At 39.1% G+C, this 27,180-nt stretch overlaps 3 protein-coding genes and 1 long non-coding RNA gene across 4 annotated transcripts in view; 1 reads left to right on the top strand and 3 right to left on the bottom strand.

Annotated features, from left to right (window-relative positions):
- LOC146450280 (uncharacterized) overlaps nt 1-17,765 on the bottom strand; it is a 55,928-nt gene extending 38,163 nt beyond the window's left edge. The window contains exon 1 of the long non-coding RNA XR_014860339.1: nt 17,723-17,765. This is a non-coding gene — a long non-coding RNA (uncharacterized LOC146450280). The remainder of the gene's footprint in view (nt 1-17,722) is intronic.
- LOC146450281 (uncharacterized) lies at nt 3,230-12,888 on the bottom strand. The gene is made up of 2 exons (XM_085100563.1): nt 12,761-12,888; nt 3,230-3,834 (listed from the first exon to the last, which is right to left on the bottom strand). Exons 1-2 carry the CDS (start codon nt 12,819-12,821, stop codon nt 3,470-3,472), a joined length of 426 nt encoding a protein of 141 aa, XP_084956689.1. The 5' UTR covers nt 12,822-12,888; the 3' UTR covers nt 3,230-3,469.
- On the top strand, nt 16,394-24,429 carry LOC146450278 (uncharacterized). The gene is made up of 2 exons (XM_085100553.1): nt 16,394-16,551; nt 23,820-24,429. The coding sequence occupies exons 1-2, from the start codon at nt 16,491-16,493 to the stop codon at nt 24,197-24,199; spliced, it is 441 nt and encodes a 146-aa protein (XP_084956679.1). The 5' UTR covers nt 16,394-16,490; the 3' UTR covers nt 24,200-24,429.
- On the bottom strand, nt 18,943-19,991 carry LOC146450279 (uncharacterized). Its single transcript, XM_085100552.1, has one exon. The coding sequence runs from the start codon at nt 19,974-19,976 to the stop codon at nt 19,233-19,235; it is 744 nt and encodes a 247-aa protein (XP_084956678.1). The 5' UTR covers nt 19,977-19,991; the 3' UTR covers nt 18,943-19,232.
- Nucleotides 24,430-27,180: the final 2,751 nt, after the last annotated feature.

The following is a 27,180-nucleotide window of genomic DNA, read 5'->3' as shown; positions in this document are numbered from 1 at the left end:
TGTACTTAATTACTCAGCCAGATAATCAGGCAATTCTGTGGCAATCGGAAATGCAACGAGCGGGATTTGAGAAAATATTGTTCAGCTCCAATGGTTTAAAGAGCGAGATATAGAGTCGAGTGTAATATTTCGTGATGTTGACTTAATTTGCCTCGTATATTTCATATGTAGCACGCTTGTTTCGCCCCATGGCTTTTAGAACGACATAGCGTGCTTGTTTCGCCTCATGGCTGAAAGAACAACTGATGTTACAAGTGTAGCGCGCTTGTTTCGCCTCATGGCTTAAAAAACGACTAATATTACATGCGCAGTGCGCTTGTTTTGTATGACTTAAAGAACGACTAATGTTTCAAGTATAGCGCGCTTGGTTCTCCTCATGGCTTAAAGAACAACTAATATTACGTGTGTAGCGCGCTTGTTTTGTATGGCTTAAAGAACAACTAATGTTTCATGTGATATATTCATGTGTAGCGCGCTTGTTTCGGTTCATGGATTAAAGAAGGAGGTATATTCATGTGTAGCGTGCTTGTTTCGGTTCATGGATTAAAGAACGAGACATATTCATGTGTAGTGCGCTTGTTTCGGTTCATGGCTTAAAGAATGACTGATATTACATGTGTAGCGCGCTTGTTTTGTATGGCTTAAAGAACGACTAATGTTACATGTATAGCGCGCTTGTTTCGCCTCATGGCTTAAAAAACGACTAATATTACATGTGTAACGCGCTTTTTTTGTATGGCTCAAAGAACGACTAATTTTTCCTGTGTAGCGCGCTTGTTTCGCCTCATGGCTTAAAGAACGACTAATATTACATGTGTAGCGTGCTTGTTTTGTATGGCTTAAAGAACGACTAATGTTGCATGTATAGCGCGCTTGTTTTGAGATATTTCCTCTGTCTCGCGCGAACAGACTTCCGGGAGTCCGATTGACTCTTGTCAAGACGAGCTGTCTCCATCGGATCCGATCGAGTCTGTTTGCCAACTTTTCAATCCCCCGCTCGCTCTCCTGTTAACCCCTTACTTCCGGTACCACCAACGCCTTGCACTCATTTCCGGTTCCGGTCGCTATCGGACTCAATCTGCCTGCGAGTGAAGTCCACTCATTTCCGGTTCCAGTCGCGATCGGACTCAATCTGCCTGCGAGTGAAGTCCACTCATTTCCGGTTCCAGTCGCGATCGGACTCAATCCGCCTGGGAGTGAAGTCAACCGGACTCAGGTCGAGTGTATTGGACATGAGTGACTCTGGCTTGGGCGTTTTTCCATGGCACTCACAGGAAGTCTCCCCAACTACACCAGTGAGACCTTTTCAATCAGGAGTGCAACAGAGCAGTAACAACAGAAAGCTATATATATATATATATATATATATATATATATATATATATATATATATGATTCGCGCTTGCGTTGGTGAAGCGTTACGTTAGGTTGAAGGCCACACAAATTCTTACGTACGGATACATTTAGTTTTGCACTGGAACTACATGAATTATTCACGGTATTTCATAACAGTCAACTGCAAATTAAATAAACGAAAGCGATTGCCTTGGTGATCTAAATTACACTCGTAAAGCTCAGAAAAAACAGGGTCACTGTTGAAATAACACTTACGTAACTCTATAACGCCATGTTCGTTTGTGACCGTTCTTTTGACACGAAGTGAGGATATTAAAACCGTTCACCTGTTATATTTGAAGTTTTTTCACTTTTCCAGACCTTACGCGCCATGTTTTTGGCGCCAAAAAGGGAAAAAAAACAAAAGGTGACAGAAAGGACTATCTAACTTGAAGTAGAAGCCGTAAGTAAAAAATACTGGAAATGAACCGAAGGCAGGGAGAAACAATTGCAACATCACCCAACATTGTTGAATCCAACATTGCTCAAAGATGTTGATTGTGTTGAACGAGATGGGCGGGGTCCTTCGAGAAATTTTATGACATAACCAAATCTCCAGAAAAAGCGATAATTTTTTTTGGCGTTTATGCCAGCCGTCCACACGAGAACACGAAGATGGTTTTCTTTTTTTAAATTTCCATTCTGAACAGCGTTTTTGAAAAGTTGCCTTTTCGGTGACCGTTTTCACCTGATACTTGTGGATGGACGGCCAAACCATAAAGAAAAAGTTGCGTTTTCAAACGAAAACGGATACGTGTACATGGGCTTAAGGCGAGAACTCCAGAGGCGGGAAAAACAAAACGTGAAAAGTCACAGTAACTATATGAGTTTATTTTTAAGATACAGCGTTTAAATTTTACGAAAGCACTATTCATACAATAGGTACTGCAACTGAAAAACAAATTCAACTTTTGGGTCAGAAATGAATACGCCTACGCACATAGGCGTAGCTCTAACCCTTGTCACGGGTAGTCATTTTATTTTCAGAAACTTATACCCTCCAACTCAAATACGTTTTCCGATTGGAGGAGAACGTGTCACTTGCCATGGGTCAAAACTCACTAACTCTCTAGGAAAACAGCAACTTGAACTTTCGACTCGCACGTGATCAGGTCGTAATAACAATAACAATAATAATAATAATAATAATAATAATAATAATAATAATAAGAAGAAGAAGAAGAAGAAGAAGAAGAGTCTTCGCGAGGTTGGCTAGGGTTTGCCGCCCAACTATCGTTTGCTTAGGTTCTAGGAATCCAGACGTTTACACTGTATTTATACTACTACTACTACTACTACTACTACTAATAATAATAATAATAATAATAATAATAATAATAATAATAATAATAATAATAACAACAACAGCAACAACAATAATAATAATAATAATAATTGTCTTTATTTCTGATAAGATAAAACTACATATCCTATGTTATACTCTCTTAAAAATTATACATGATAGAGATATTAATAAACTAATCTGAAAAGGAACATAATAAAACCTAACTAACCCATATCGTCCACCTTGAAACCGCGGCAAATTTGTGTGCCAGCCCCCGTCAAGAAAATGTGTTGTTTTGCAGTCATGGCAGCTAGACGCTTTCAACTGAACAAGAACTGAAGAACACAGCTTCTTTGTGAAAAAACTAGCAATTACTGACCAGACCACACACAATGCCGTGAAAAATTTGGACGAACGTTCAAGATTTGTACCATTTTGCAATAAAGTCGTAATGCGACACCCGTGTATAATTTGTTTTATTTTTGAGTTGGGAGGTAACAAAATTCTTAATGAATGGGCCCACGGGAACAGTGAGTTTTGTTTCCGTTATTGAGGATCTCGGGTAAAGAAAACTCACTGTTTTCCTTGGGGCCAGTCATTAAGTGCTTATTATTGTCTTGGCAGCTATCCAATACTACCCCTACTAAGTTCAATAGAAACCGTAAACAGCATTTAAACGATTGCCTCGTTTATGCAACAAACTAAAAGATAAGTTCCAGGAATCACTTGCTATTATGAAACCACTGAACAGCACTATTCAGCTCCTCTTACACGTACACTGCCGAACAATCAGTACATGTAAGTGAGAGCCCACAAGACCAACCCGAGACACATTCCTGTCATCGCACCGCTGATTTTCTGTGATGATGCTGAGTTGCAGTTGTTTCCAGTACAACACTTGTTGCTAGAGGAGAAAGACCAACCAGAACTAGAACCAGGGCACGATGGTCTATCGCTCCTTGTGATGTCACAGGTCTGTCCTTCGGCGCCACATCTCTTGTAGAAGACAGTTGTCGCTGCATCACCAGAACCGCATGTCAGTGTACCTTTCACACAATTTGGTGATCCTGATGGACATGTGGATTTAGTCATCTTGGAATTACAATCCTCCCAGGAATCTTTGCTTGTGCAACTGTAACAACTTAGGCAAGAAACTGAAAAAAGGCAACAAATGACGGAGTAAACTTAATACTAACAACTGGACAGTAAAACTATCGAATACCAGCGTCGGATACAAGTGTTATGAAACACACACCGGAATCGTCTTGGATTGCCCCTCGTTTACTGTTTTTAGCAACTGTTTAACTACAAATTGTTACACGAGAATGATGTGTTATTGAGTGAGTCAGACACAGGCATACTCGGAAAAAGGAAATCAGAGTGTTGCTATCAGGAGTTGAACCTAAGACCTTCCGATTGTTAAAGATTGTCTAATTCATTTAGTCCTTTTAAGCTTATCGGTTCACGCTATTTTGTTTACTTTCTTTCATCTGCTTATCCTCGCTAAGGTTCTGCATTGCGCATGTCTTACTCGGTTCATGCTGTCTTGGCCAAAGTTCAGTCGGTATAAAGTCTTGCAAGAGCTGAGGTAACTCCAGCAGAAGTTTAGGTTTTAAGTCAATTGGCCTTTCGTATTTCCTATCAAGTATTTCTACTGTGTGTATTACATATGTAAGTGTTTTTTTTCCTTTGTTTTCAAATTTAGTTATCATTGATTTAGTATGTTGCACGACTTGATTTTAGCACAAGCTTATTGTTATCGTTTCCCTCGTGCATATGCAAATAAGTAGTTTATTCGAGCGTTACAAATCCATAATTATTTCACGTTATTTTAACTGTCATTTGTGTTATTAAGAGCCGTCCTCTGTAAATATCGACTATCGTCGTTTGGACGAGAAAAAATGAAATCCCTCAAACTTTCTCAGAAGAATGGTCTATATAAGTGATTCACATAAATATAACTTTCAGCTCAGTTCGATTCGTATTTTAGCTGTAGTGCGACCATCTTGGTTTTACCGCTCTGAGAGGGCTTTCAGCGGCCATTTTAGGCCACACTTTTAAGAATTTGCCTTACGAAGAAAGCGTTACAAATCCGAACAAAATCTCATTATTCGAAACAAGCAAATGTTTGTTGTTGTGTTGAGAAGCTTTTTTGGGAATTTGATCGAAATCTGATTTTTTTACAAAATTTTTAATTTCTTCCCTATTGAACTACTCTTCAAGTGCCAAAAAAATGGCCGAGTTTAAAGGAAAATATCGCTAAAGATACATCAGTTGGCATCCTAAAACAGCATCCCGGTTAAAGAGCAATGTCTCATCTGTAAGAATATGCAATAAAATTTTTGGGCAGTTAAAAAGACAAAATTATAGAAGAAGAAGTTTTAACTGTGCTTTTGGCAACAAACACCGCCTTCGTAATTAGCATAACAACATGAAAATAACGATTTACTAAGAAAATAACGATAAATTCCACTTACCTCGTGAAATATCGAGAACTGGATGTTTCAAAATATATCAAATTATAGTTTCAGTCGGATAAAGCCGCATTTTCGATGATTTGTTGTGCGAAATCACTGTAATACACCGCCGCCCGTAAACGCGGCACTGAGTTGAATTCTTCAAAGTCCTTCAGGACAACCATCAGCCGAAAAAATTGCCTTTCGCCCCATAAGCTGCCGTGTGCAAGGTGTCAAATATTTCTTTGTTATCCTTTATGACCAAAAATTCTTTCAGCAACCATTTAAATCCTGCTTTGAACTGGAGATTCTCGTCAAGAAATCGTTTATGTTCCGTTGACCTTCCGCCGTGATCACAATGAGATTGCGTTATAGAAACGCGCGCACATCCAGACGGGCTGGGGTGGGGGTGGGGAGGAAATAAAAATGGAACAGCTCCTAAATTAAAAAAAAAAAAAAAGGGGGGGGGGGCATTCAAGATTACTGTCAAATCTATTTTATGCATTTCGGGTACTAAATAGGAAACTAATGTCCCGGCTTACATAGAATTCCAATAAAAAGCGACTTACTTATTTGTTTATTTTTTTTTTGCCTGTTTGTGTTTTGGAACGTTGTCATAGCGTTTACCATTACGAGGACTTGGAGCCAGAAAAACTACTAAATCTGAACATCGTTGGAAATGCTATCAAATGTGACGAAGGGCAACCGACTGACAAATAGGGCACAACAGCTAATAGTAAGTGGCATTTATTGAGGGTGGCAAAGGGTTTTTTTTGCGACGTGTGATGGCGCATAAATAAGCAGCGTGACAGGTGATGGAACCCGTGCGTGATGCGGGACTGACATCAGTGTCTGTTAATTTCCCTATTTGAACCTAAAATAAAATCCCAGCGTAACTGGTTAAGTATTCCCCTCTTACGAAAACTTACGCGTGCCAACATGTACTAGCTGGTTGGTTAGCTGGAAAATATATTCTTTTGACTGAACTTGACTTGTCAACCCTCGATCGCCCTTTAATTTCTTTGACTTGTGTGGCGCCCAATCTACAGGGGTTGAACACTTTTTTCTTGTTGCAACGCCAACGGATTCCATATAATTCTCTGTGCTGAAGACAAATGCTGATTTTTAGGTTGTCTTCAGTTGCATCAAAGAGAACTGAAGACGTAATGAAAATGATGATGATGATGAAGCCTGACTATCAATGATGATAATAAGGGAATAACTCCCTTTTTCCCCTTTAAAGTTGGACGATCAGTCCCATCACAATATCACATTAAACCTTCGTTTCTCAACACATGTACCCCTACGTACGTTATAGCGATCATGCATTCGAAAATGTTGCCCGCGCGATAATTTCCAAAAAGTGAAATTTTTGGTTTATACTTTGCACAAGTGTACGTCCCCAGCTTCAAAATCCATTGAATACAAAAATAATAAAAAAAATTAAATGAATGCATTAGTACAAATTGTATACACTTTATAGGCGTCAATGAGATTCGCACTTTCCCACGGTCTCCTAGCACGTGATTAATATATGCCTCAGACCAAATTTCATAAGGAGGAAAATTTGGTAAGGAAGAATTTATGAGATTCAAATACGTGTTTTTCAAAAGCATTAGTTTAGAGAGTACGATCTAATGGGACAGTTTGCTCCTTACCAAGTTACACGCTTTTCACTCCGCAAATGCTTCTATTGTTAGCGTCTTCGTGTGAAAAGGTGTAATGACGTGTAATTGCAGGTGATAACTTGTGATCTGAAATGGCATGTAAACCAGGTTGCAAATTTCGTGGGGGGAGTTCAAAAAAATGTATTCGCTTCAAGGAATGAATACTTATGATTTGTACTTTGGTGTTTCTTAAGAGAAAACTGCTAAAATAAATATCAAAATACTCATACAATACCTGCCCTTGCTACGAGCAATTGTGCCTCGGTTTTTAAAGATGCGTCCCAAACGTGCAGTGCTTTTAAATGGACGCTCACGTCCCCTCGGCAGTCACTCAGTAGGACACACTGCACATTTTCATCGTTTTGGGTACTGGATCCGCAGGTACCTCCAACATAGACGAGTAGCCACAGGTGGCCATGACCAGGAATTCTTCACGGACCAATTAAAAGTGCGCCTACTAAGCCATTCGCTTTACGCGTGTCACGAAAAGTTTGTACATATTAAAACTGGAAACAATACACTTTGATTGACACATTATATTTCTATGGTTCTCTTTTGCGACCCAAACGACCTAAAATATTAAACACGATATAAAATGAAAAGTAGCAACACCTATGAAATTTAATTTGATGTAGTCATTATTTAAATCTACTCAACGATCGGCTTCGCGTTACCGCAGGGCAATTTGATCACAGTAAGGGAGGGGGAAAAAAAAACATGAAAGGAATTTTCGACTAACTTTCCAGAAGTACATTTTTGCCCCTAGATCTACCACAAAATATTTGAACTCGCTGGAAAAGGTACCCATCTAAATAAGAGACCATGACTTTACAGAGGGTACTTCTTATTACTACGCCAGAAACCAGAAAAAAACCTACACAAATTTCTCAACGTTCCCCAAAGTCACTAGTCATGTTCCATTATTCCGAGACAGGTGTTTAATTTATAGCCCCGAATAGGCGAAGAATGGCTAACGCTTTCGCAGCATCTTACAAGCTAAGGTCCGTGACATTTTTATTTCCTCTCCACCTCCACCCCAACCCGGATGTGCGCGCGTTTCTGTGACGTAATCTCATTGTTTAATCATGGCGAAAGGTGAGCAGAAAATAAAAATTTCTTGACGAGAATCATTGACCAACATCATGTATGAAACCTAAACAGAAGAGCAACGATCAACTGATGCTGTAAATTAGTGTTTTACTTGCCAACCCCCCCTCGCACGCCCCAACCAAAGAAATAGAGCACAAGGGCTTATCATATTCCACATTATTTTGGGACAGCAGTTTCCTGTTTAGTACCCGAAATGCATAAAATAGCTTTGACAGTAATCTTGAATGGACCCCCCCCCCTTTTTTTTTTAATTTAGGAGCTGTTCCATTTTTATTTCCTCCCCACCCCCACCCCAGCCCGTCTGGATGTGCGCGCGTTTCTATAACGCAATCTCATTGTGATCACGGCGGAAGGTCAACGGAACATAAACGATTTCTTGACGAGAATCTCCAGTTCAAAGCAGGATTTAAATGGTTGCTGAAAGAATTTTTGGTCATAAAGGATAACAAAGAAATATTTGACACCTTGCACACGGCAGCTTATGGGGCGAAAGGCAATTTTTTCGGCTGATGGTTGTCCTGAAGGACTTTGAAGAATTCAACTCAGTGCCGCGTTTACGGGCGGCGGTGTATTACAGTGATTTCGCACAACAAATCATCGAAAATGCGGCTTTATCCGACTGAAACTATAATTTGATATATTTTGAAACATCCAGTTCTCGATATTTCACGAGGTAAGTGGAATTTATCGTTATTTTCTTAGTAAATCGTTATTTTCATGTTGTTATGCTAATTACGAAGGCGGTGTTTGTTGCCAAAAGCACAGTTAAAACTTCTTCTTCTATAATTTTGTCTTTTTAACTGCCCAAAAATTTTATTGCATATTCTTACAGATGAGACATTGCTCTTTAACCGGGATGCTGTTTTAGGATGCCAACTGATGTATCTTTAGCGATATTTTCCTTTAAACTCGGCCATTTTTTTGGCACTTGAAGAGTAGTTCAATAGGGAAGAAATTAAAAATTTTGTAAAAAAATCAGATTTCGATCAAATTCCCAAAAAAGCTTCTCAACACAACAACAAACATTTGCTTGTTTCGAATAATGAGATTTTGTTCGGATTTGTAACGCTTTCTTCGTAAGGCAAATTCTTAAAAGTGTGGCCTAAAATGGCCGCTGAAAGCCCTCTCAGAGCGGTAAAACCAAGATGGTCGCACTACAGCTAAAATACGAATCGAACTGAGCTGAAAGTTATATTTATGTGAATCACTTATATAGACCATTCTTCTGAGAAAGTTTGAGGGATTTCATTTTTTCTCGTCCAAACGACGATAGTCGATATTTACAGAGGACGGCTCTTAAGTATGTTTTGATTCGTATTGTTTATGCATATTTTCACTTCAGTTTTGTGACCTTTCATGTGCGGAACATTATTATTTTGATGTAGAATTGTTTTTATGCGAATTGTCGTTCCGCCCCCAAAATATCAAAAGAGTGTTTTAATTGCTTTATTTAGCCTCCTATTTAGTTGTATTTTTGTAATCGTTGTTTTCAGTCTACGAGTACCATTAAACCTTTCCTCGCTGACTCGAAATAAACCTTATTGGTGATTTTCATCGTCTTCAAGTTTTGGATCTTTGTCTTCGTAAAGTTAGCCCCCTTCAATTCACGGCACGTCTTGTGGAACTTGATAGTCACTACCGTTACACCGATTACTAGTTCGGATGCTCTACCACTAAGATGCAGGAGATACGTGGGAGCTAAGGCCATCAAACTAGGTTCATGTGTCAAACATGCTGGATACTGCTAGGACTTGAATGTCAAGCTAATTAATAGGTTTGGTTTTAGTCAACAATTACTCCTTACAACCATCCTATCATCATACTCGAGGGGGTCATAGTCCAGCCTTAAAATAACGAGGTAAGGTGCATCCGACCATAAGGGTAGACAATACGGCGGAATGAATACAATAAACAACACAAAAGTAAAGAACTGTCAGTAGTCTTGTCAAGTCTCCATACTATTCTTTCCTTATATTCTTCAATGCGGCCAAATCCGCTTTCAGAGGAGGTCTTCTTGTTTAAAAACTCAACAAACGTTTAGGGCAGAATCCGATTTTTCCTGTGAATATTTATCACTGATTATCTGCGGTGGACAGATTTCAATAGAACCATTCGGCTAACGCAATGTTGTACCCAATTCAAATCTTCGGGACATGAAATGTTTTGTTCTAAGTATTTCCATACTAGAAATACGTGACTCGCAAAACCTCGCGAAGCTGGGGCTGGGTGGAAAGCCCTCTTTCGTGTTGTAGCATCAAATGAGGAGATTAAAAGGTTTCTGAACATAGCAACTATTTTGATGAGCATGGTCTTTTCGTAGTTCCACAGGCTAGTTTGCGGTTAAAAATCTATTTCTGACGCGATGAAATGTACAACGGGCGTGCAGCGCTGTCGTGTTCGATGAATTTATTTCCCACGGAAAATTATTTTACCGCGGCCACAAAACGTGTAATTTCTTCAATGCAATCTTTCACAAAAAAAGATTTCTAAAAGAAAGGGAAAAGATTGTGGAGAGATAGTTCTGTATCCAGTGAATATTGATGAACATTGCAGTTGAAATTTGATCATGCACGCATATCTTTTCCGATGTATGCAAATGTTTTTCAGACGACGCCAGACAGTCTGACGTCATTCAAGTGCGGACACCTTCAAAAAAACATATATATATATAAATATATTTTTCGCTCGAATTCGCGCGGCTTAGCTCCGCTCGGGCCGGCTCGGCCCGACAAATTTATTAACCTCGCTACGCTCGGGCCTTCGGCCCTCGCTTCGCGAGGAAATCATTTAAATGTAAATGCTACATTATAATGCAAATGCAATAAACAAAGAATCTTAACCCCGGGGGATCCGAATTGGGTACAACATTGCGTTAGCCGAATGGGTCTATTAAGTCAAAAGTATGTTTATAACCTCTTTATGCACCCGTGTCACTGTTCATTCAATAGCAGTTTTCATCATTGCAATACCAGATCGAAGCATAATATCCGTAAATCATTTGCCTCTAGAAGGAGGGGAGATTGGATTACACTAAATTTTGCTGCTGATGTTTGGAATTCTTTGGATATTTCCCTATGATAAACCTCCTCTTTAGCATCATTTGTTTTTTTAGCTTGTAATTATTCTTAATATTTTCTGCCTTTCTTAATTTACTCTTATTCGCTACGTTACTACGTTTTCTTTATATTTGCTACTCATTGAACTTTGTTTTTTTTTTATTTTGTAATTTTTCTTTTTGAGGTCCCTACTGTAAACCACTTTGCGTGATGTCGGCTTCCTCAATAAAGATTAACGTTGATCTCAAGCAAAATAACCGCGAACTGGAAACCTGCGTTACGCCATACAACAAGTTTGACTTGCTTCCTTGAGAGATGAGAACCACATATACGAATAATGCTTGGAAACTACAGATCTCCGTCTTTTTCAGTTTCACAGCTGCATGACAATTTTTTCATAAAAAATACAGAGCTGCAACTGACCAAATTATTCAAGGTGAAAGCTATGAAAGGAGGTCGCCATGGATCCACATTGGTTGAATCACATCACGCGAAAACCACGCAAGTATCACGCCAATAGCAATAGCAAGGATATTTTTATCAATCGGCGAAGCATACAGTTGGAATAAATGAATCAGCCCCAGCATTACGCGTAATGCCAGTATAGCAGGCATCTTGTTAACCACGATACCAGAAAACGGAAAACTTCTTACTAAAAGCGGCTGATCCTACTAATTCAATTTATTTTACTGTTGTGTCTATTCTTGGTTTTCATGTGACGTCACCAAATTCTAGAATTCAAAACTGGAAGGCCTACAAAATTTTTACCTTCATTCAAGGAAAGATTACGTAAAAATATGTCTGTTAACAATTTCTTAGTTCGATGTCGTGCTTCCTTTTGAAAATAGAACAGTTTCAATTTCCGAGTTTCCATCGTGCGTGACATCAGGAAGACGGCCGTGACAGAGCTTTTCCGTATCTTAAAAATGACTCTTCGGGTGATTTTCAGCATTCTAAACAATTTAAGTTTGAGGAGAAATATTAATCTAAACATTCAAAAATTCACAAGGGCAAACAAACATCTTTTCTGGCAAAAGTGAACTCCAGATGTTTTTTCCTATTTCCGGCCGCCATGTTTGTGCCCCTCAGAGGGACACAAACATGGCGTCTCCATACTAAGCTCTATAAATTTATGTCGAACATTTTGTCAAATAACTCGAGTACGGAATGCCGCACAGACCTCACACCTGGACAGATGCCTTATTTATTTATCCTCTATACCATGTCAATTTTTTGAGTTCATTCATGGAATGGGTTCGATTTTTTTTTTCAATGGCGTGAGAGTGAAAACCAAGAATTTCGGTTCCACTTTCCGAGCGAGATATTCCTGTGTCAGTACAAACGTCTATACAGCTAAATATATTGAATATCGAGGCAATTTGTTTCATATACACGCGTATCTGTTCGCCGCTGTGTGGTGCGTCATGTTATGATAACTGCAAGAACATCCTGCCACTGGAAATTTTCGTAGGAGGCTAGCTACGTAGTAGAAGCACGTAGAATAGATACACTCCTCGTGCTATGGGCGTGTGAAGTATAAATGGAAGATATCAAATACTAATAAAATTGCGTGAATTCCTCGTTCCATGAGCGTGAACAAAAGCGAGATTTGACTTATTGTTCACTGCGTACCGCGCACCGAGTATTCAACTTGGATTGATTATTATTCTCCTTGAGATTTCACGGAAAACTAGACTTTTAACAATAGCGTACGAGTGACTACTGCTTCTCATGATCAGTAACACGTTCGTTTGATTTGACAGGCTATTCTGGAGTAAACCTTTGACTTACTTTCTGGAGGAAAGATGAGAACCACGGTTATGAAAGACACAGCAAAACAAGTGATCGCCATCGTCTTGATTTCCAACGCAACAAGTACGAATACAGCAAAGTCCCAATTGAAGCTAACAAATGTCTTCGTTCTTACTTCTCCAAATGCGTTTTAATGTATGCACTAAGAGCCTTATAAACAATCGTCACCTGACCAAGTCACAAGACAGGCGCATGGCCGTATTGCACGTCATCTCTGACCAACACGATGGCTGCTATACTGGCATTACGCGTAATGCTGTGGCTGATTCATTTATTCCAACTGTATGCTTCGCCGATATCCTTGCTAATGGAATAGTTTGAGTCACGACGATCGCGTTACGTTGTTTCCCTTGTGTTACGCGACTCAGACTTTTACCGGAAATTCGTGAAAATCCATTACGATAACGTAAGCTTCTCATGCTCGATGACTTCTTTTCAGTCTCGCGTCGTGGTCTAAGACTGTGAAACAAAGCACGATTCCTTCGCTAGGAACTCACCAATCTCCACCGTTTTAAATGTCGAGTGCTTCTTAGAAGTTATTCTTTCGATTTGCCGCTTCAAAATGGTGAAATTTCCGTTTGAAAACGGCACACTTGAGTCCAGAACATGTTATAAACAATATGGCGCCACAATTTAATGCAGTTTTAACGAAGAAATCAAATGATGCGATGACGTCACACAGGTAAGGGTGAGTGAGTCCCCTCCCTAGCGATATAAGCGACAAGAATGGATTTTGATTGGCCTACTTCTGTTGAAGACAGTCAGAACAATACATCCCGAGTAGGAGAGGGAAGGGTTTAATGAATAAATTATTGTACCGATTTGTGGCCACGACGAAGAAAAAAAAAGAAATCGACCCGTTTTTAGACACGGTATGCCCCTTTAGGGGATCCCGCGTAAAAAGGTTATTCTATGACCATATTTATCGAAGGGTTTCCTGTTTAAGCCAGGGGCGGATTTATTGAGTGGGGGGGGGGGTCTCTTCGGCCCCCTCTTTTTCTTTCACATTAAGAACACATAATGTAACACGTAATGCGTAAATAAATTCCGGTTCATCCCAGCTCGAAATTAACTTACAAATTAAATGGAAATTGGTGTAGAAAGAAATGAAAATTCTTTAAAAACCTGCCGTAAATATCTGTGTTTGCAAGAACCACCGCGACAAAATAAAGTACCGGATCCTGTAGTAAAGGATCTAATCAGTACAAAATTGTAGCACAAATCACCTTAAAATGAGCAAGGCTGATTTCACGGTCAGAGAAGTATATTTTTCCAATGGAAAGAAACGTAACAATTTAAAACAATAACAATACTTACAATTTGAAATTTAAGGTGTCTATTGTAACGGTTTTAAATTGTAACGTCTCTTGCCAAAGGGTCAGTCTCTAACAGACCCGGAAGAGGAAAGGCCGTGCCTTTCGAAGTATTGGTAAAATGTACTTCGCTGACCATGAAATCATCAAAGGCTCAAAAACCATATCTGGCGCCACACATATCTTAACACACCCCCCCCCTCCCCCCCCCCCCCCCCTCCCACACACACACACACACCACAGGGAGTCATGTTATGGGCTGCAAAACTGGTAGAAGAGGTAGTAGTAGTAGTTGTAGTAGTAGTAGTAGTATTAGTAGTAGCAGCAGCAGCAGCAGCAGTAGCAGTAGTAGTAGTAGTAGTAGTAGTAGTAGTAGTAGTAGTAGTAGTAGTAGTAATAATAATAATAATAATAATAATAATAATAATAATAATAATAACAACAATGATGATGATGATGATAATAATCTTTATTTAATCGATAAAAGACATATTCAAAGTTACAAACATATCAACAAATTAACTAATTTGAAAAAGATCTTGGGGGTATATTTACAAGCAAGAAAGTGAAAGAAAAATAACTAAAATCGATATTACAATTCCGGCTGAATCATACCGCTAAGTCATAGTAGCGGTTTTTATTTGCTAACACTGCTTTTATCGGAGATCAATGGTTTTCTGATAACAACTAAGAACGTGCCTCACTCCAAATACTCTGGCAAACACTTGTGTGTGCAGCCAGGCATACATTACTTTGATTACATAAATAGGCCACAAAGAAAACATGATATTGAATGTGTGTTAATGACAAAGTCACACAACTTGGAAAAGACAGGAAAAAGAATAAACATCCGCTTCAACACCCGTGATAGGTTTTACTTGTTAATACTGGTTTATTGGAGATCAATGGTCAGGGGCACCCAACGGATCGTTTCGGTAAATTATCTGTTCGGAAGGCCCTTAATCCCCTACAATCTTCTAAGGAGAATTTTCACCACGAACTAAAAGATAAAAATATTATAGCGCTACCTAAAATGAACCTATAGAGCTTTAAAGCCACTTCAGATCGCCTAAAATAACGTTTCAAAGGATCTGAGAGAAAATTGTCGCTGGGTGCCCCTGAATGGTCTCCAGACAGCACTTAGAACGTACGTGCCTCACTCCAAATACATGTACTCTGGCAAACACTTGGCACACACAAGTGTTTCAAGACTAGGGAACGTAAAGCAGCGACCACGGCAACGCAAACGAGAACCGGTAACTTAATTGAAATAGAAGTTTATTTCATTTGTTCTACGTCGCGATTATTTTCAACTGGTTCAACTTCTACAAACACGGTAAAAACCTTGAATTTAGTCATTTACCTTTGAGTGTTCTGCAGAGGACGGCAAAGAAATGAACAAAAATTTAGACCGGTACTGACCTACACAGCGATTGTTTTTGCTCTGTTTTACGGCGCCGGCTGTTGTTGCCGTCGCCGTCCGGTCGTCGTTGCTTAAGTTCCCTAGTACCTATCATTGAGGAGTCAGTGAAACAAGTACGGTCTCAGCTGGAGACCATCGATCTCCAATAAAGCAGTGTTTAACAACTAAAACCCGCTACTTAGGTCTATACAGTCGGGGACTGCAGGACTCAGTCCACACTTCAGAGTACCTTGATGTCAAATGGCCGCCGGTAGACTCGGGATTTACTCACCTACAACGTTGGAAATAGACGACATTAACCAGTAGTAGCGTTAACTACAATAATTTTCAGCCCATGCAGAACTAACAGAATCCTCCAAGTGGCTAGGCAAGCGATGATGTTAAATCCCGAGCTTGAAAGAAAACAACAACAAAAAAATAATAAAAGCGAAACTAGAAGAATAATATATATAATATAACCTATTCCCCGACATTTTAAAAGCGAAAATAGTTTAATATTTCTGTAAAAGATACTTACTGCTATAGCGTTACGTTTCTACAAACTTTCGAAAAACAGTGTTTGTTAAAGTCGAGTGTAATCAACGTAATTTCTCGGAATCAACGACACCGACTTACTACGTCCGCCTTTTCTAAGAAAATGAGTCGAGCTCATTTTCGGTTTTGAGACGGGTGGACTTCGGAATTTCTTTTAGCAAGGGACTTTGCAGAGGCTTTGACTTTGCAAGAATTTATTTAAATTATTAATGCACTCTTTGGTTCTTTGTTGGTTTTTACAATCATTCTCTAGCACAACTCTTCTTATAAATTTCTTATCTTTGGTTATCTTGCGATCCCCTCCCCCCTCAAATGCAAGGTGCTTCCCACTGGACTTTGGCGCTCCAAAGAGTCACACTCCGATATTTTATTAGTCTCGACGACATTCCTCAGCTGCGGCTTTGAAGCACTGATCTGAAGCGTTGTTGAATTCAAATTGATGGCGATCAGTTACTTTCATGTGTCCTTTATCATCCTGGTTTTCACATTTCCTCTAGAAAGTAAGTCAACCTTATTTATGACGAACTCAAAAGTACATCCATCGGCGCCATTTTAGAAGACAGAAGCGTGTCAGTATGTAAAGTACATTCTTCCTTCGTCGTGCGTTGAATTACTCGCATTCTTGTCGTAAGATAGTACATTTATTCCTACACGGGTATGTTGCAGAACGGCGAACGCTGAACGCCGAATCAAAGCAAGTCCAATAATGTAACAATTCCGTCAGAACAACAACTAAAAGCTAATTCCGTCTTTATAATCAGTGTTGAATCCTAAATAGTATTCAAGTGCTAAATGTTGTAGAGAGCGTTAAATGCTGCATTCTGCAAAATACGCCTGCCTCAGTTATTCTATTCTAACTGCCTCGCTGATAAAAGTTTTGTACTAGCATTTTGTGGAAAAAACAGATACCAATTGTCAAATTTATATAACTTTACAGTGGTATGTTAAGAGATTTCAATATTCGAAGAACAATGCTTTATAGCTACTCTCTCTTTAAGGTAATTTCTTTTTCAAAGGGATCGAGAAAAGGTCTAGTTTTCTCAATAGTATTTACGATTCTTCTTTAAAGTTTGATTTAATGTGTTTGTTTCATTTCTTTGTCTAAGTTGTGGCCGTTGTACAAGCGAATTGTCCTGGGAAGATTGCAATTCTAAGCTGACTAAAACCACATGCCCATCCGGATCACCGAATTGTGTCACAGGCAAAATGACATGCAGCGCTGGTCAAGAAAGGAAAATTGTCTTCTACAAAAGATGTGGCGCCCAAGGACAGACCTGTGGCATCACAAGGAGCGATAGACCATCCTGCCCTTCTTCGCCAGTTAGCTGGTCTTTCGATTTTGAAAATACTCGTTGTACTGGGTACAATTGCAATTCTGGAATCGTTCCCTCTGGATCATAAGCAGCAAGATGACAGCAGTGAACACGGGACTATTTCTGTGGATTATGACTTACATATACTAAGTGCAAGCGCCGTATACATGTACTAATATTTTAGTTTCCGTAACTTTCTTAACAGGAAGTGTTTACTTGGCATATAGAAACTATTCATATCTCTGGAACTTAACCTCTTGGTTACTTGTAAACAGAAAGCTAAGATATGAATGGTATTCACGTTGAATTTTTGAATTTTTTCGTTATTAAATAAAAAGCTGCTATAATAATACAAAACGACTCTGATTTGTAGGAAAGCTATCACAGGCATGTTTTCAATTCGGTGGCTTTCTCTCTAAGAAGTGAAAGCCGTATCATCTTAGTCAGTGTTCATCTATACTATGAATAGCTCCTTTTCCACGAGAAGCTTCAGAATAAACATGTTTTGATGCTCCTGAAAGGCGTCTTTAAATTTCTGTACGTTGACACGTTTTCATTTTCAACATCTATCTTAACCACACTGGGTGGTTCTAAGTTTTGAGTTTGTAGATCAAATCCTAAACGAGGACCATTCAAATGAAAGCTGCTAAGCAGTACTGTACATTCCTGTGGTGCTGTTTATTATGCTATACACCTGGTGGTTCTAAGTTTTTAGTCTGTGCATGAAATCCTAAACTAGGACCATTCAAATAAAAGCTGCTAAGGAGGACTTTCCTGTGGTTCTGCTTATTATGCTATACACTTGCTGATTCTAACTTTGGAGTCTGCGGATGAAATCCTAAACTGGGAACATTCAAATGAAAGCTGCTCACCAGTACTTTCCCGTGGTGCTGTTTATTGTGCTATACACTGGATGGTTCTAACTTTTGAGACTGAGACCATTTAAATTAATGCTTTTATGCAATACTTTCCATTGGTGCTGGTTATTATGCTTTACAAGGTGGTTCTAAATTGGGAGGTTTCCGGTGAAATCCTCAAGTGTGACCATTCAAATAAACGCTGATGAGCAGTAATTTCCTGTGGTGCTATTTGTTATGCTGTTCAAGGTCCTTAAAATTTTTGAGTTTGTAGGTAACATCCTTAAGTGTGACGTGGGAATTCAAATGAAAGCTGCTAAGCAATACTTTGCTGTGGTGTTGTTTATTATGCTCTGCAAGGTGGTTCTAACTTTTGAGTGTGTGGATATAATCCTTAAGTGTTGTGACCATTCAAATGAAAGCTATCTATTCAAGTTCTTGTTACTAGCGCTATTTAGTATGCTGTTCAATTGGAGTAGTGCTGGCTGCTATGCCTGAGAAGTTCATTCCTGTGGTACTATTTCTTATGGCATGTAAGGTGGTTCTTCCTGTAATGCTCATATTAAAATCAAAGTAAGGGACTTAATTTTACGCCAGTTGTTTTATTCTCACCAGTTTCAATTATTATGGAATGGCAAAGATAGTGGTTGAAAGGTGTTGTTCATCTATCCCAAATAGTTGTAAGCAGCTAGGTAATAAGCGAATGAAACTTTAATCGGCCCACGTGTTCATAGTTTATTTCACTGCGTTACACTACAATCCTACAAGATCATGACGAATATAATCTGATGATTACAAATGTCCGCTGCCAAAACAAATTAGCTACACAGACCGTGGCTCTACGCCTAACTGTTCAGTACAGTTTACTTTGTTAACACTGTAATAGTTTCAGTGTAGGAGAACAAGTCTATTTTTTATACTATGAAAAACTAAGAGAATATGTCAAGTGGCAGGTACAAACATTACTGTCAATAAATGCGGACTTGTATTGGCATGTTAAACTTGAACAGTTTATATCTGCAGGTCGTCAATGTCGGTCTTGACTGCATTCCCCAGCTTCTTAATAACTGTCTCGCGGACTTGGGAATAGAGGTCTTCGTTTAAGGTGAACACCTGGGCTGCCTTGAAAAGATGGATATCTTGCTTGGAGTAAGTAAAGAAGAAGTAGTTATTGGAGACTTGACTGGCCGTGAAATAGGCACCAACGAAGGCAACATTGACCTGGTTACTCTTGTCGACTGTACACGGAATAATTTGGAAGTTTCCGTGTTTCTCTGAGGCGCTGCTGGAACCAAACAGAGTGATCCCTTCTGAAGATTTTGCCAGGTTATCGATAGTTGCCTTCACGACTGTCATCAATTCGGCTTCAGGTCCGATCAGGGCGCTCAACAGTTCCAGTGTTATCTGGGAAATCTTGAAATCGGACTGAGAAGACTGGTATTCATCGAACTGGAAGCCTTGCAGGACCCATCCAACCTTTCCCATCACGTCAGTGTAAAACTTGTACCAATTTTCAGTGTCATTGAAGCGGTCGTATTTCTTGTTTGCAGCCCGTTGCGCCAGCAGAGTGGAGTATAGGACGTCTTGTTTCTTTTGGCCCGTCACATTGGAGGCAAAGGAAACCAGGCTTCCATTATCGACAAGCCCCTGGGCCTTACCATCGGAAACCGCTGCGGCAGTGCGAGTTGAACTGCGACTTCGCAAGACGGAAGGTTCTTCAAGTTCCAACTCACGTACAAATTTCACTGAAGCCATGACTAGAGCTCGGGAGTCGAAGCTAGGCGTTCTGGAAGGTAGGCGTTGACTGTGAACAGAAAGAGGAACAGTGGACGCCCTCTACTTAAGGAAACGGGAACTACTAAATATGGTCATAAAACCACGCTATTGGTCAGATTATATGAGCGTTCGACCATAGGTAAAGTGAACGCGCAGAATAAACGAGTGGAACCCCAGGGGGGCACCGAAAGACTTTAATTGCCCACCAACATCTTGAGGGATTTTTTTTTTGTCAGAGTTAAAGATGTAAAATTAAGTTTCAAATTAGTTCGGTTTGATGCTCCGTCAGTGCATAGGTATTTGCACTAGTTATGAATGAACTTTGGTGGCATGCACTTTGTCTAATTGGAAATTATACCTTGCTGTTGTTACGAAATCTTCCTTGAAAATCAAGTTATTGCCCCAATAAAGAAACTTACCTACAAATTCTGCCTTATCTGAATTCGGTAAACGAGTGTTGCTGTCGCTTTAATCATTTTCGCTACCAAGGAGAGCACAAATAAGTGTTGAAGATTCTAACTAAATGCCATTTACACCCGGAAAAAAGAACTGACACCGCACTTTCCGCCACAATGTCCGGCACCGGTGCCCCTAATTGGAGGGGTTCCAACATTACCTTCTGGAGGTGCTATTCCGATATTTTTGCGCTTGTAAATAGGGCTCTACACAAACTGACGTTTCCTTCGATATTACGGAAACACAAGTTAAGTTTCTTGACATAATGTTGCCGTATTCGTGTACCTTGGTAGTTTGCTAGATTTTTTTAAGGGCAGTTTGTTGCAATAGATCTTTAAGCGGATGTTTATTCTTTTTCCTGTCTTTGCCAAGTTGTGTGACGTTGTTATAAAAACACATTCAATATCGTGTTTTGTTTGTGGTCAATTTTTTTAATTAAAGTAATGTACGCCTGGCTGAACACACAAGTGTTTCTCAGAATATTTGGAGTGAAGCACGTACGTTCTTAGTGCTGTCTGGAGACCATTGATCTCCAATAAAGCAGTATTAACTAGTAAAACCCACTACTTAGGTCTATACAGCCGGGGACAGGACTCAGTCTGCATTCAGAGTACCTTTGCGTGAAATGGCCGCGGGTAGACTCGGGATATAGTCACCTACACCGTCAGAAATAGACGATATTAACCAGTGGGAGGCTAATTAGAGTAATGTTCAGCCCATTCAGAACTAACAGAATTCTCCAAGTGGCTAGGCAAACGGTCATGTTAAATATCAAGCTTCAACGAAAACCAAAAAAAATTAATAAAAGCGAAACTAGAAGAATTTACATTTCGAGCTAGGTTGTCAATGCAATCAAGTTCACCACGCCATAACCTATTCCCCGACTTCTTTAAAGCGAAAATTGTCTATTTTTTCTGTAAAAGATGCTCACTGCTATAAGTCTACAGTGTTTCTACAGACTTTCGAAAGACTGTTTGTTCAAGTGAGTTTAACCAACGTAATTTCTCGGATTCAGCGACACTTTACTAGGTCCGCCTTTTCTAAGAAAATGAGACGAGCCCATTTTGAGTTTGGAGACAGGTGGACTTCGAAATTTCTTTTAAAAAGACTCAGAATTTGTAGTGGCTTTGACTTTGCAAGAATTTATCCACGTATAATTTAAATTAATAATGAACTTTGGTTCTTTGTGTGTTATTTATCATTCACGCTCCAGCTCCATTTATTATCTTTGGTTATCTTACGATTCCCTCCCCCCTCAAATGTAAAGTGACTTCCCAGTGGACTTTGGCGCTCCAAAGAGTCACAATCCGATATTTTATCTGTCTCCAAGACATTCGTCATCTTTGGCTTTGAAGCACAGATCTGAAGCGTTGTGGAATTCCAAGCGATGGCGACCAGTTACTTTTATATGTCCTATATCATCCTGGTTTTCACATTTCCTCGAGATAGTAAGTCAACCTTATTTATCACGAACTCAACAGTACATCCGTGTGCACCATTTCAGAAGACGGAAGCGTGTCAGTATGTAAAGTACATTATTGCTTCGTCGTGCGTGGAATTACTCTCGTTCATGTCGTAAAATAGTACAGTTATTCCTGCACGGGTATGTTGCAGAACGGCGAACGCTAAACACCGAATCAAAGCAAGTCCAATAATGTAAAATTTCTGCCATAACAACAGCCATTAGCAAACCGTCTTTATAATCGATTTAAAAGTTCTTACAACATAGCCAGTCTTATATTAATGTCTTATTAATGCTGACAGTTTCGATGACTGTCAGCCATCTTTATCAAAATTTGAAAAGCATGAAAAGTGTCAGAAGCCTTAAATAGGCTTTTGAAGGTGTTGATTATTGCGATAAATGCGCAAAGTCACTCTGTAGACGCCCGCTCTCCCCTGGTTTGGGGGTGGAGATCACTTGTGTCCATATGGGAGAAAGTTGATAGGCTCCCTCGTCCCTGTTCATAGTAGGAGTGTTCGATCTAATACATATGCTTCCACCCCCAAACCAGGGGGGAGCGGGCGTCTACAGAGTGACTTTGCGCATTTATCGCAATAATCAACACCTTCAAAAGCCTATTTAAGGCTTCTGACACTTTTCATGCTTTTCAAGTTTTGATAAAGATGGCTGACAGTCATCGAAACTGTCAGCATTAATAAGACATTAATATAAGACTGGCTATGCTGTAAGAACTTTTAAATCGACTGTTCACTTATCTAGCCTGATGAATTTCTTCAAGAACAAGATGCCCCTCTAATGGCATTACACGGAATGCTTAATGTAGCCCCAATTATTACCCATTGTATGTTTCGTAGATATTTAAAAAATATCCTCCCTTGGCCATTGAAATAATTGTCTGAATGGTTTTATTCAGATATATTGCGTGATACTTATCGTTGTGTTACTAGGAATCATACCAGAAATAACTATGCAATAACGTCATGACCCCGCTGAACTGGTCTGGCCTCCTCTAGCTCTAATCCTTCGCGTTGATCATTCGATCTGTTTTTTAAAGCGGATTTTCTTTGCTGTGAACTCTCCCAATTTCCGCCGTTTCAACTGTCGAGTACTACCTAGAAGTTATTATTTCGATTTACTGCTTGAAAAAGGTTGGTTTTCTCTCTGAAAACGGCAGATCCGGAGTTTTAAATTCAGACATGTGGCCGCCATTGAACGAAAACAACTTTTCCAAATGATGATTTGCTTTGACGTCACACAAGTAGAGATGAGTGGGTCCCCTCCCTCGTGATATACGCGCAGATAATGGAGTTTGATTGGGCCGCTTTTGTTCAAGACAATCAAAACAATAGATCCCTTCTGGGAGAGGGAAGAATTTAATCTAGTTTTAATGAATAAATCAAATGATGATTTGACGTCACACAGAAGTGATGAGTGGGTCCCCTCTCTCGTGATATGTGCCTGAAAAATAGATTTTGATTTGGCCGCTTCTGTTGAAGACAATCAGAACAATATATCCTTACTAGGGGAGGACAGAGTTTAATGCATAAATTAATGTGCACATTTATGACACCGATGAAGAAAAAGATACCCGACCGAAACCTAGACACGTCATGCCCTGCGGGCATTCCGTGTAATAAACGTCTTTATAATCAGTATTGAACCCTAAATCGTATTCAAGTGCTAAATGTTGTTGACAGCGTTAAATGCTGCATTCTGCAAATTACGCCTGCCTCAGTTATTCTATTCTAGCTGCCTCGCTGATTAGAGTTTTGTACTGGCATTTCGTGGACAAAACAGTCTCTCTTTAAGGTAATTTCTTTTTCAAAGGGATCGAGAAAAGATCTACTTTTCTCGATAGTATGTACGATTCTTCTTTAAAGTTTGGTTTAATGTGTTTGTTTCAGCCCTTTCTCTAAGTTGTGGCCGTTGTACAAGTGAAGTGTCCTGGGAAGATTGCAATTCTAAGCTGACTAAAACCACATGCCCATCCGGATCACCGAATTGTGTCACAGGCAAAATGACATGCAGCGCTGGTCAAGAAAGGAAAACTGTCTTCTACAAAAGATGTAGCGCCCAAGGACAGACCTGTGACATCACAAGGAGCGATAGACCATCCTGCCCTTCTTCGCCAGTTAGCTGGTCTTTCGATTTTGAAAATACTTGTTGTACTGGGAACAACTGCAATTCTGGAATCGTTCCCTCTGGATCATCCCATAGGATAAGCAGCAAGAAGACAGCAGTGAACACGGGACTATTAATGTGGATTATGACTTACATATACTGAGTGCAAGCGCCGTATACATGTACTAATATTTTAGTTTCGGTAACTTTCTTAACAGGAAGTGTTTACTTGGCATATAGAAACTATTCATATCTCTGGAACTTAACCTCTTGGTTACTTGTAAACAGGAAGCCAAGAAATGAAGAATTTTTGAATTGTTACTTATTAAATTAAAAGCTGCTATAATATTACAAAACGACACTGATTTGTAGGAAAGCTATCATATGCATGTTTTCAATTCGGTGGCTTTCTCTCCAAGAAGTGAAAGCCGTATGATCTTAGTTGTTTATCTATACTATAAATTGCTCCTTTTGCACGAGAAGCTTCAAAATAAACATGTGTTGATGCTCCTGAAAAGCCGGGGGTCTATAAATTTCTGTACGTTGACACGTTTTCATTTTCAACTTGTATCTCTTCTCTTATCCCTTTCTCTCCTGAGGCTGTGGATTAAATCCTAAACTGGGCAATTCAAAGGAAACATGCTCAGCAATTCTTTCTTTTGGTGCTGTTTATTATGCTATCACACTGGGTGACTCTAACTTTTGAGTCTCTGGATGAAATCCTAAACTGGAAGCATTCAAATGAAATTAAGCTGCTAAACAGAACTTTCCTTTGTTGCTGTTTATTATGCTATACACTGGGTGGTTATAATGAAATCCTAAACTGGGACCATTCTAATGAAAGCTGCTAAGCAGTACTTTCCTGTGGTGCGGTTTATCATGCAATACACTGGATGGTTCTAACTTTTTAGTCTGGGACAATTCCAATGAGACCTGCTAAGCAATAATTTTTCATTGGTCCTATACACTGGGTGGATCTAACGTTTGAGTGTGTGGGTGAAATCCTACAGTGTGACCATTCAAATGAAAGCTACTGAGCAGTACTTTATTTTGGTGCTATTTTATATGCTGGTGTTGGTTGTTATAACTTTTGAGTCTGTGGAAGAAAACCTAAACTGGGACCATTCAAATGAAAGCTCCTTAGGAATACTTTCCATTGGTGCTATACACTGGGTGGGTCTAACTTGTGAGTCTGTGGGTGAAATTCTATAGTGTGACCATTCAAATGAAAGCTACTGAGCAGTACTTTCCTGTGGTGATGTTTATTATGCTGTACAAGGTGATTCTATCTTTTGAGTCTGTGGATAAAATAGTATCACAGAAATGTTCTTTAAGCGGATGTTCAATCTTTTTCCTGTCTTTGTCAAGTTGTGCGATTTTGTTATTAACACACATTCAATAACATGTTTTGTTTGTGGCCTATTTATGTAATCAAAGTAATATATGGCTGGCTGCACAGACAAGTGTTGGCCACAGTATTTGAAGTGAGGCACGTTCTTAGTTGTTGTCGGGAGACCATTGATCTCCAATAAAGCAGTGTTTTAGATCTCGAGGTGGTCAGGGTAATCCTTGCTACAAAGTATCGAAAGACAGTGTTCGTTCGAGCTAAGCTACAGTCAACGTGATTTCGCGGAATCGACACTTCCGTCACTTTTGTGAATCATCTATTTCCCTCTTTTATAAGAAACTGAAGACAAGCCTATTTTGTTTTTGAGACTGGAGGACTTGGGGATTTATTTTAGGAGATGATATTGCTACTTTTACTTTGCAAGAATAAAAACTTGACACTGTATCCAAGCAACAGCTTTCCCCGTGATGCTCACCAAGGACTTGACACTTATCCCTGCAGAGCACAGTGAAGACTTAACAATCTCTGCAGAGCCTGTCTTTCGTGAAGTTAAGAAGCCTCTGTTAGCAGTGATGGGAGAATCGAAATAACACTAGTCTTGAAGACCAGCTCGCAATTCCGACAAAAGAAAACAATAAGATATAATTAATGTAATTTCGCGGAATCGATGACACTTACGTCACTTCGCGAGATGTTCCATGTTTTCTAAGAAACTGAGATCAAGTTGTTGGGCGAGTCATTTTTGGGGCATTGATTGAACTGAGCTCCATTTGTTTTCTCACAACATCCGTAAAAGCTATAAGGAATACGAAAAATTTTCTCAATTCAAAAATATTATTTAGCACCAATTTACAATCTAACATGAAGCCCTCCAAAACACTCCAAAAAACTCAGCAGTTCGAGTCATGTTAACTAATGGCAGAATTTGTCTTCCCTTTAACAAAACGATCCGTTCTTGCAGAATGATTTCTTCGCCTTAAACTCTTGTAATTCTACCGTCTAAACCGTATCGGTGTATCAAGTAAAGACAAGTTAGTGGAGTTTGTTTTAACTTGCTTACGATTTGCGCAGTTTAGTAGAATCGACAGCACCATGGCACTTTGTGTTTCCGTTTTTTTTGTTGTTTTGTTTTTGAACGGAAAGGCTCAATGTGCATTAAACGGACCAAAAAAGTGCAGCGGAACGTAAAGCGGAAGTTCGTTCTTTCGGCGTGCTTTGACAAGTTGCAATTGTGTGACTTAATTTTATTTGTTGATATTAACACGTACAGGTAGTGGAAATGCAAATAGCAGTGGAATAGTAGTAAAAATATCTTGTCATGCCTGAGTGGCGGGATATCAACCGAACTGAACTGCACCGAAGCACGAATGAGAATATAATAATAATAATAATAATAATAATAATAATAATAATAATAATAATAATAATAATAATAATAATAATAATAATAATAATAATGATAATGATGATGATGATGATGATGATGATGATGATGATGATGATGATGATGATGATGATAATAATAATAATAATAATAGGGTATATATATTTTTATTACATCAGTGGAAATTGTTCTTTTATCTTCTGAACCAAACCCATAAGAATTAGCTTTTATATATGAGATGTTGATATTTTACAATTTTATGACAGCAAACTGTAAAATCACTCAGGTTTTAATAAAATCAAACTGTGTCTAGTAGATTTTACTCTTGTAAATAATAAAGCTATCATAATAATAATAATAATAATAATAATAATAATAATAATAATAATAATAATAATAATAATAATAATAA

This window comes from Pavona decussata, unplaced genomic scaffold, assembly GCF_977016875.1.
Source record: "Pavona decussata unplaced genomic scaffold, jaPavDecu1.1 SCAFFOLD_469, whole genome shotgun sequence".
Classification (NCBI taxonomy): Eukaryota; Metazoa; Cnidaria; class Anthozoa; order Scleractinia; family Agariciidae; genus Pavona; species Pavona decussata.
The sequence above is the reverse complement of the archived record's forward strand: the minus strand, read 5'-3'. Positions and strand labels throughout refer to the sequence as shown.

What these genes read in the sequence shown, in the direction of transcription:
- LOC146450281 (XM_085100563.1), bottom strand. Translation starts at nt 12,821, where the DNA reads ATGGCGATCACTTGTTTTGCTGTGTCTTTCATAACCGTGGTTCTCATC. An exon ending in TCTCATCTTTCCTCCAGAAA is followed by an intron (nt 3,835 to 12,760) that starts GTAAGTCAAAGG and finishes GCCTTTTTTCAG; the next exon opens with TTTCTTGCCTAAGTTGTTAC.
- LOC146450278 (XM_085100553.1), top strand. Translation starts at nt 16,491, where the DNA reads ATGGCGATCAGTTACTTTCATGTGTCCTTTATCATCCTGGTTTTCACA. An exon ending in TTTCACATTTCCTCTAGAAA is followed by an intron (nt 16,552 to 23,819) that starts GTAAGTCAACCT and finishes TGTTTGTTTCAG; the next exon opens with CCCTTTCTCTAAGTTGTGGC.
- LOC146450279 (XM_085100552.1), bottom strand. Translation starts at nt 19,976, where the DNA reads ATGGCTTCAGTGAAATTTGTACGTGAGTTGGAACTTGAAGAACCTTCC.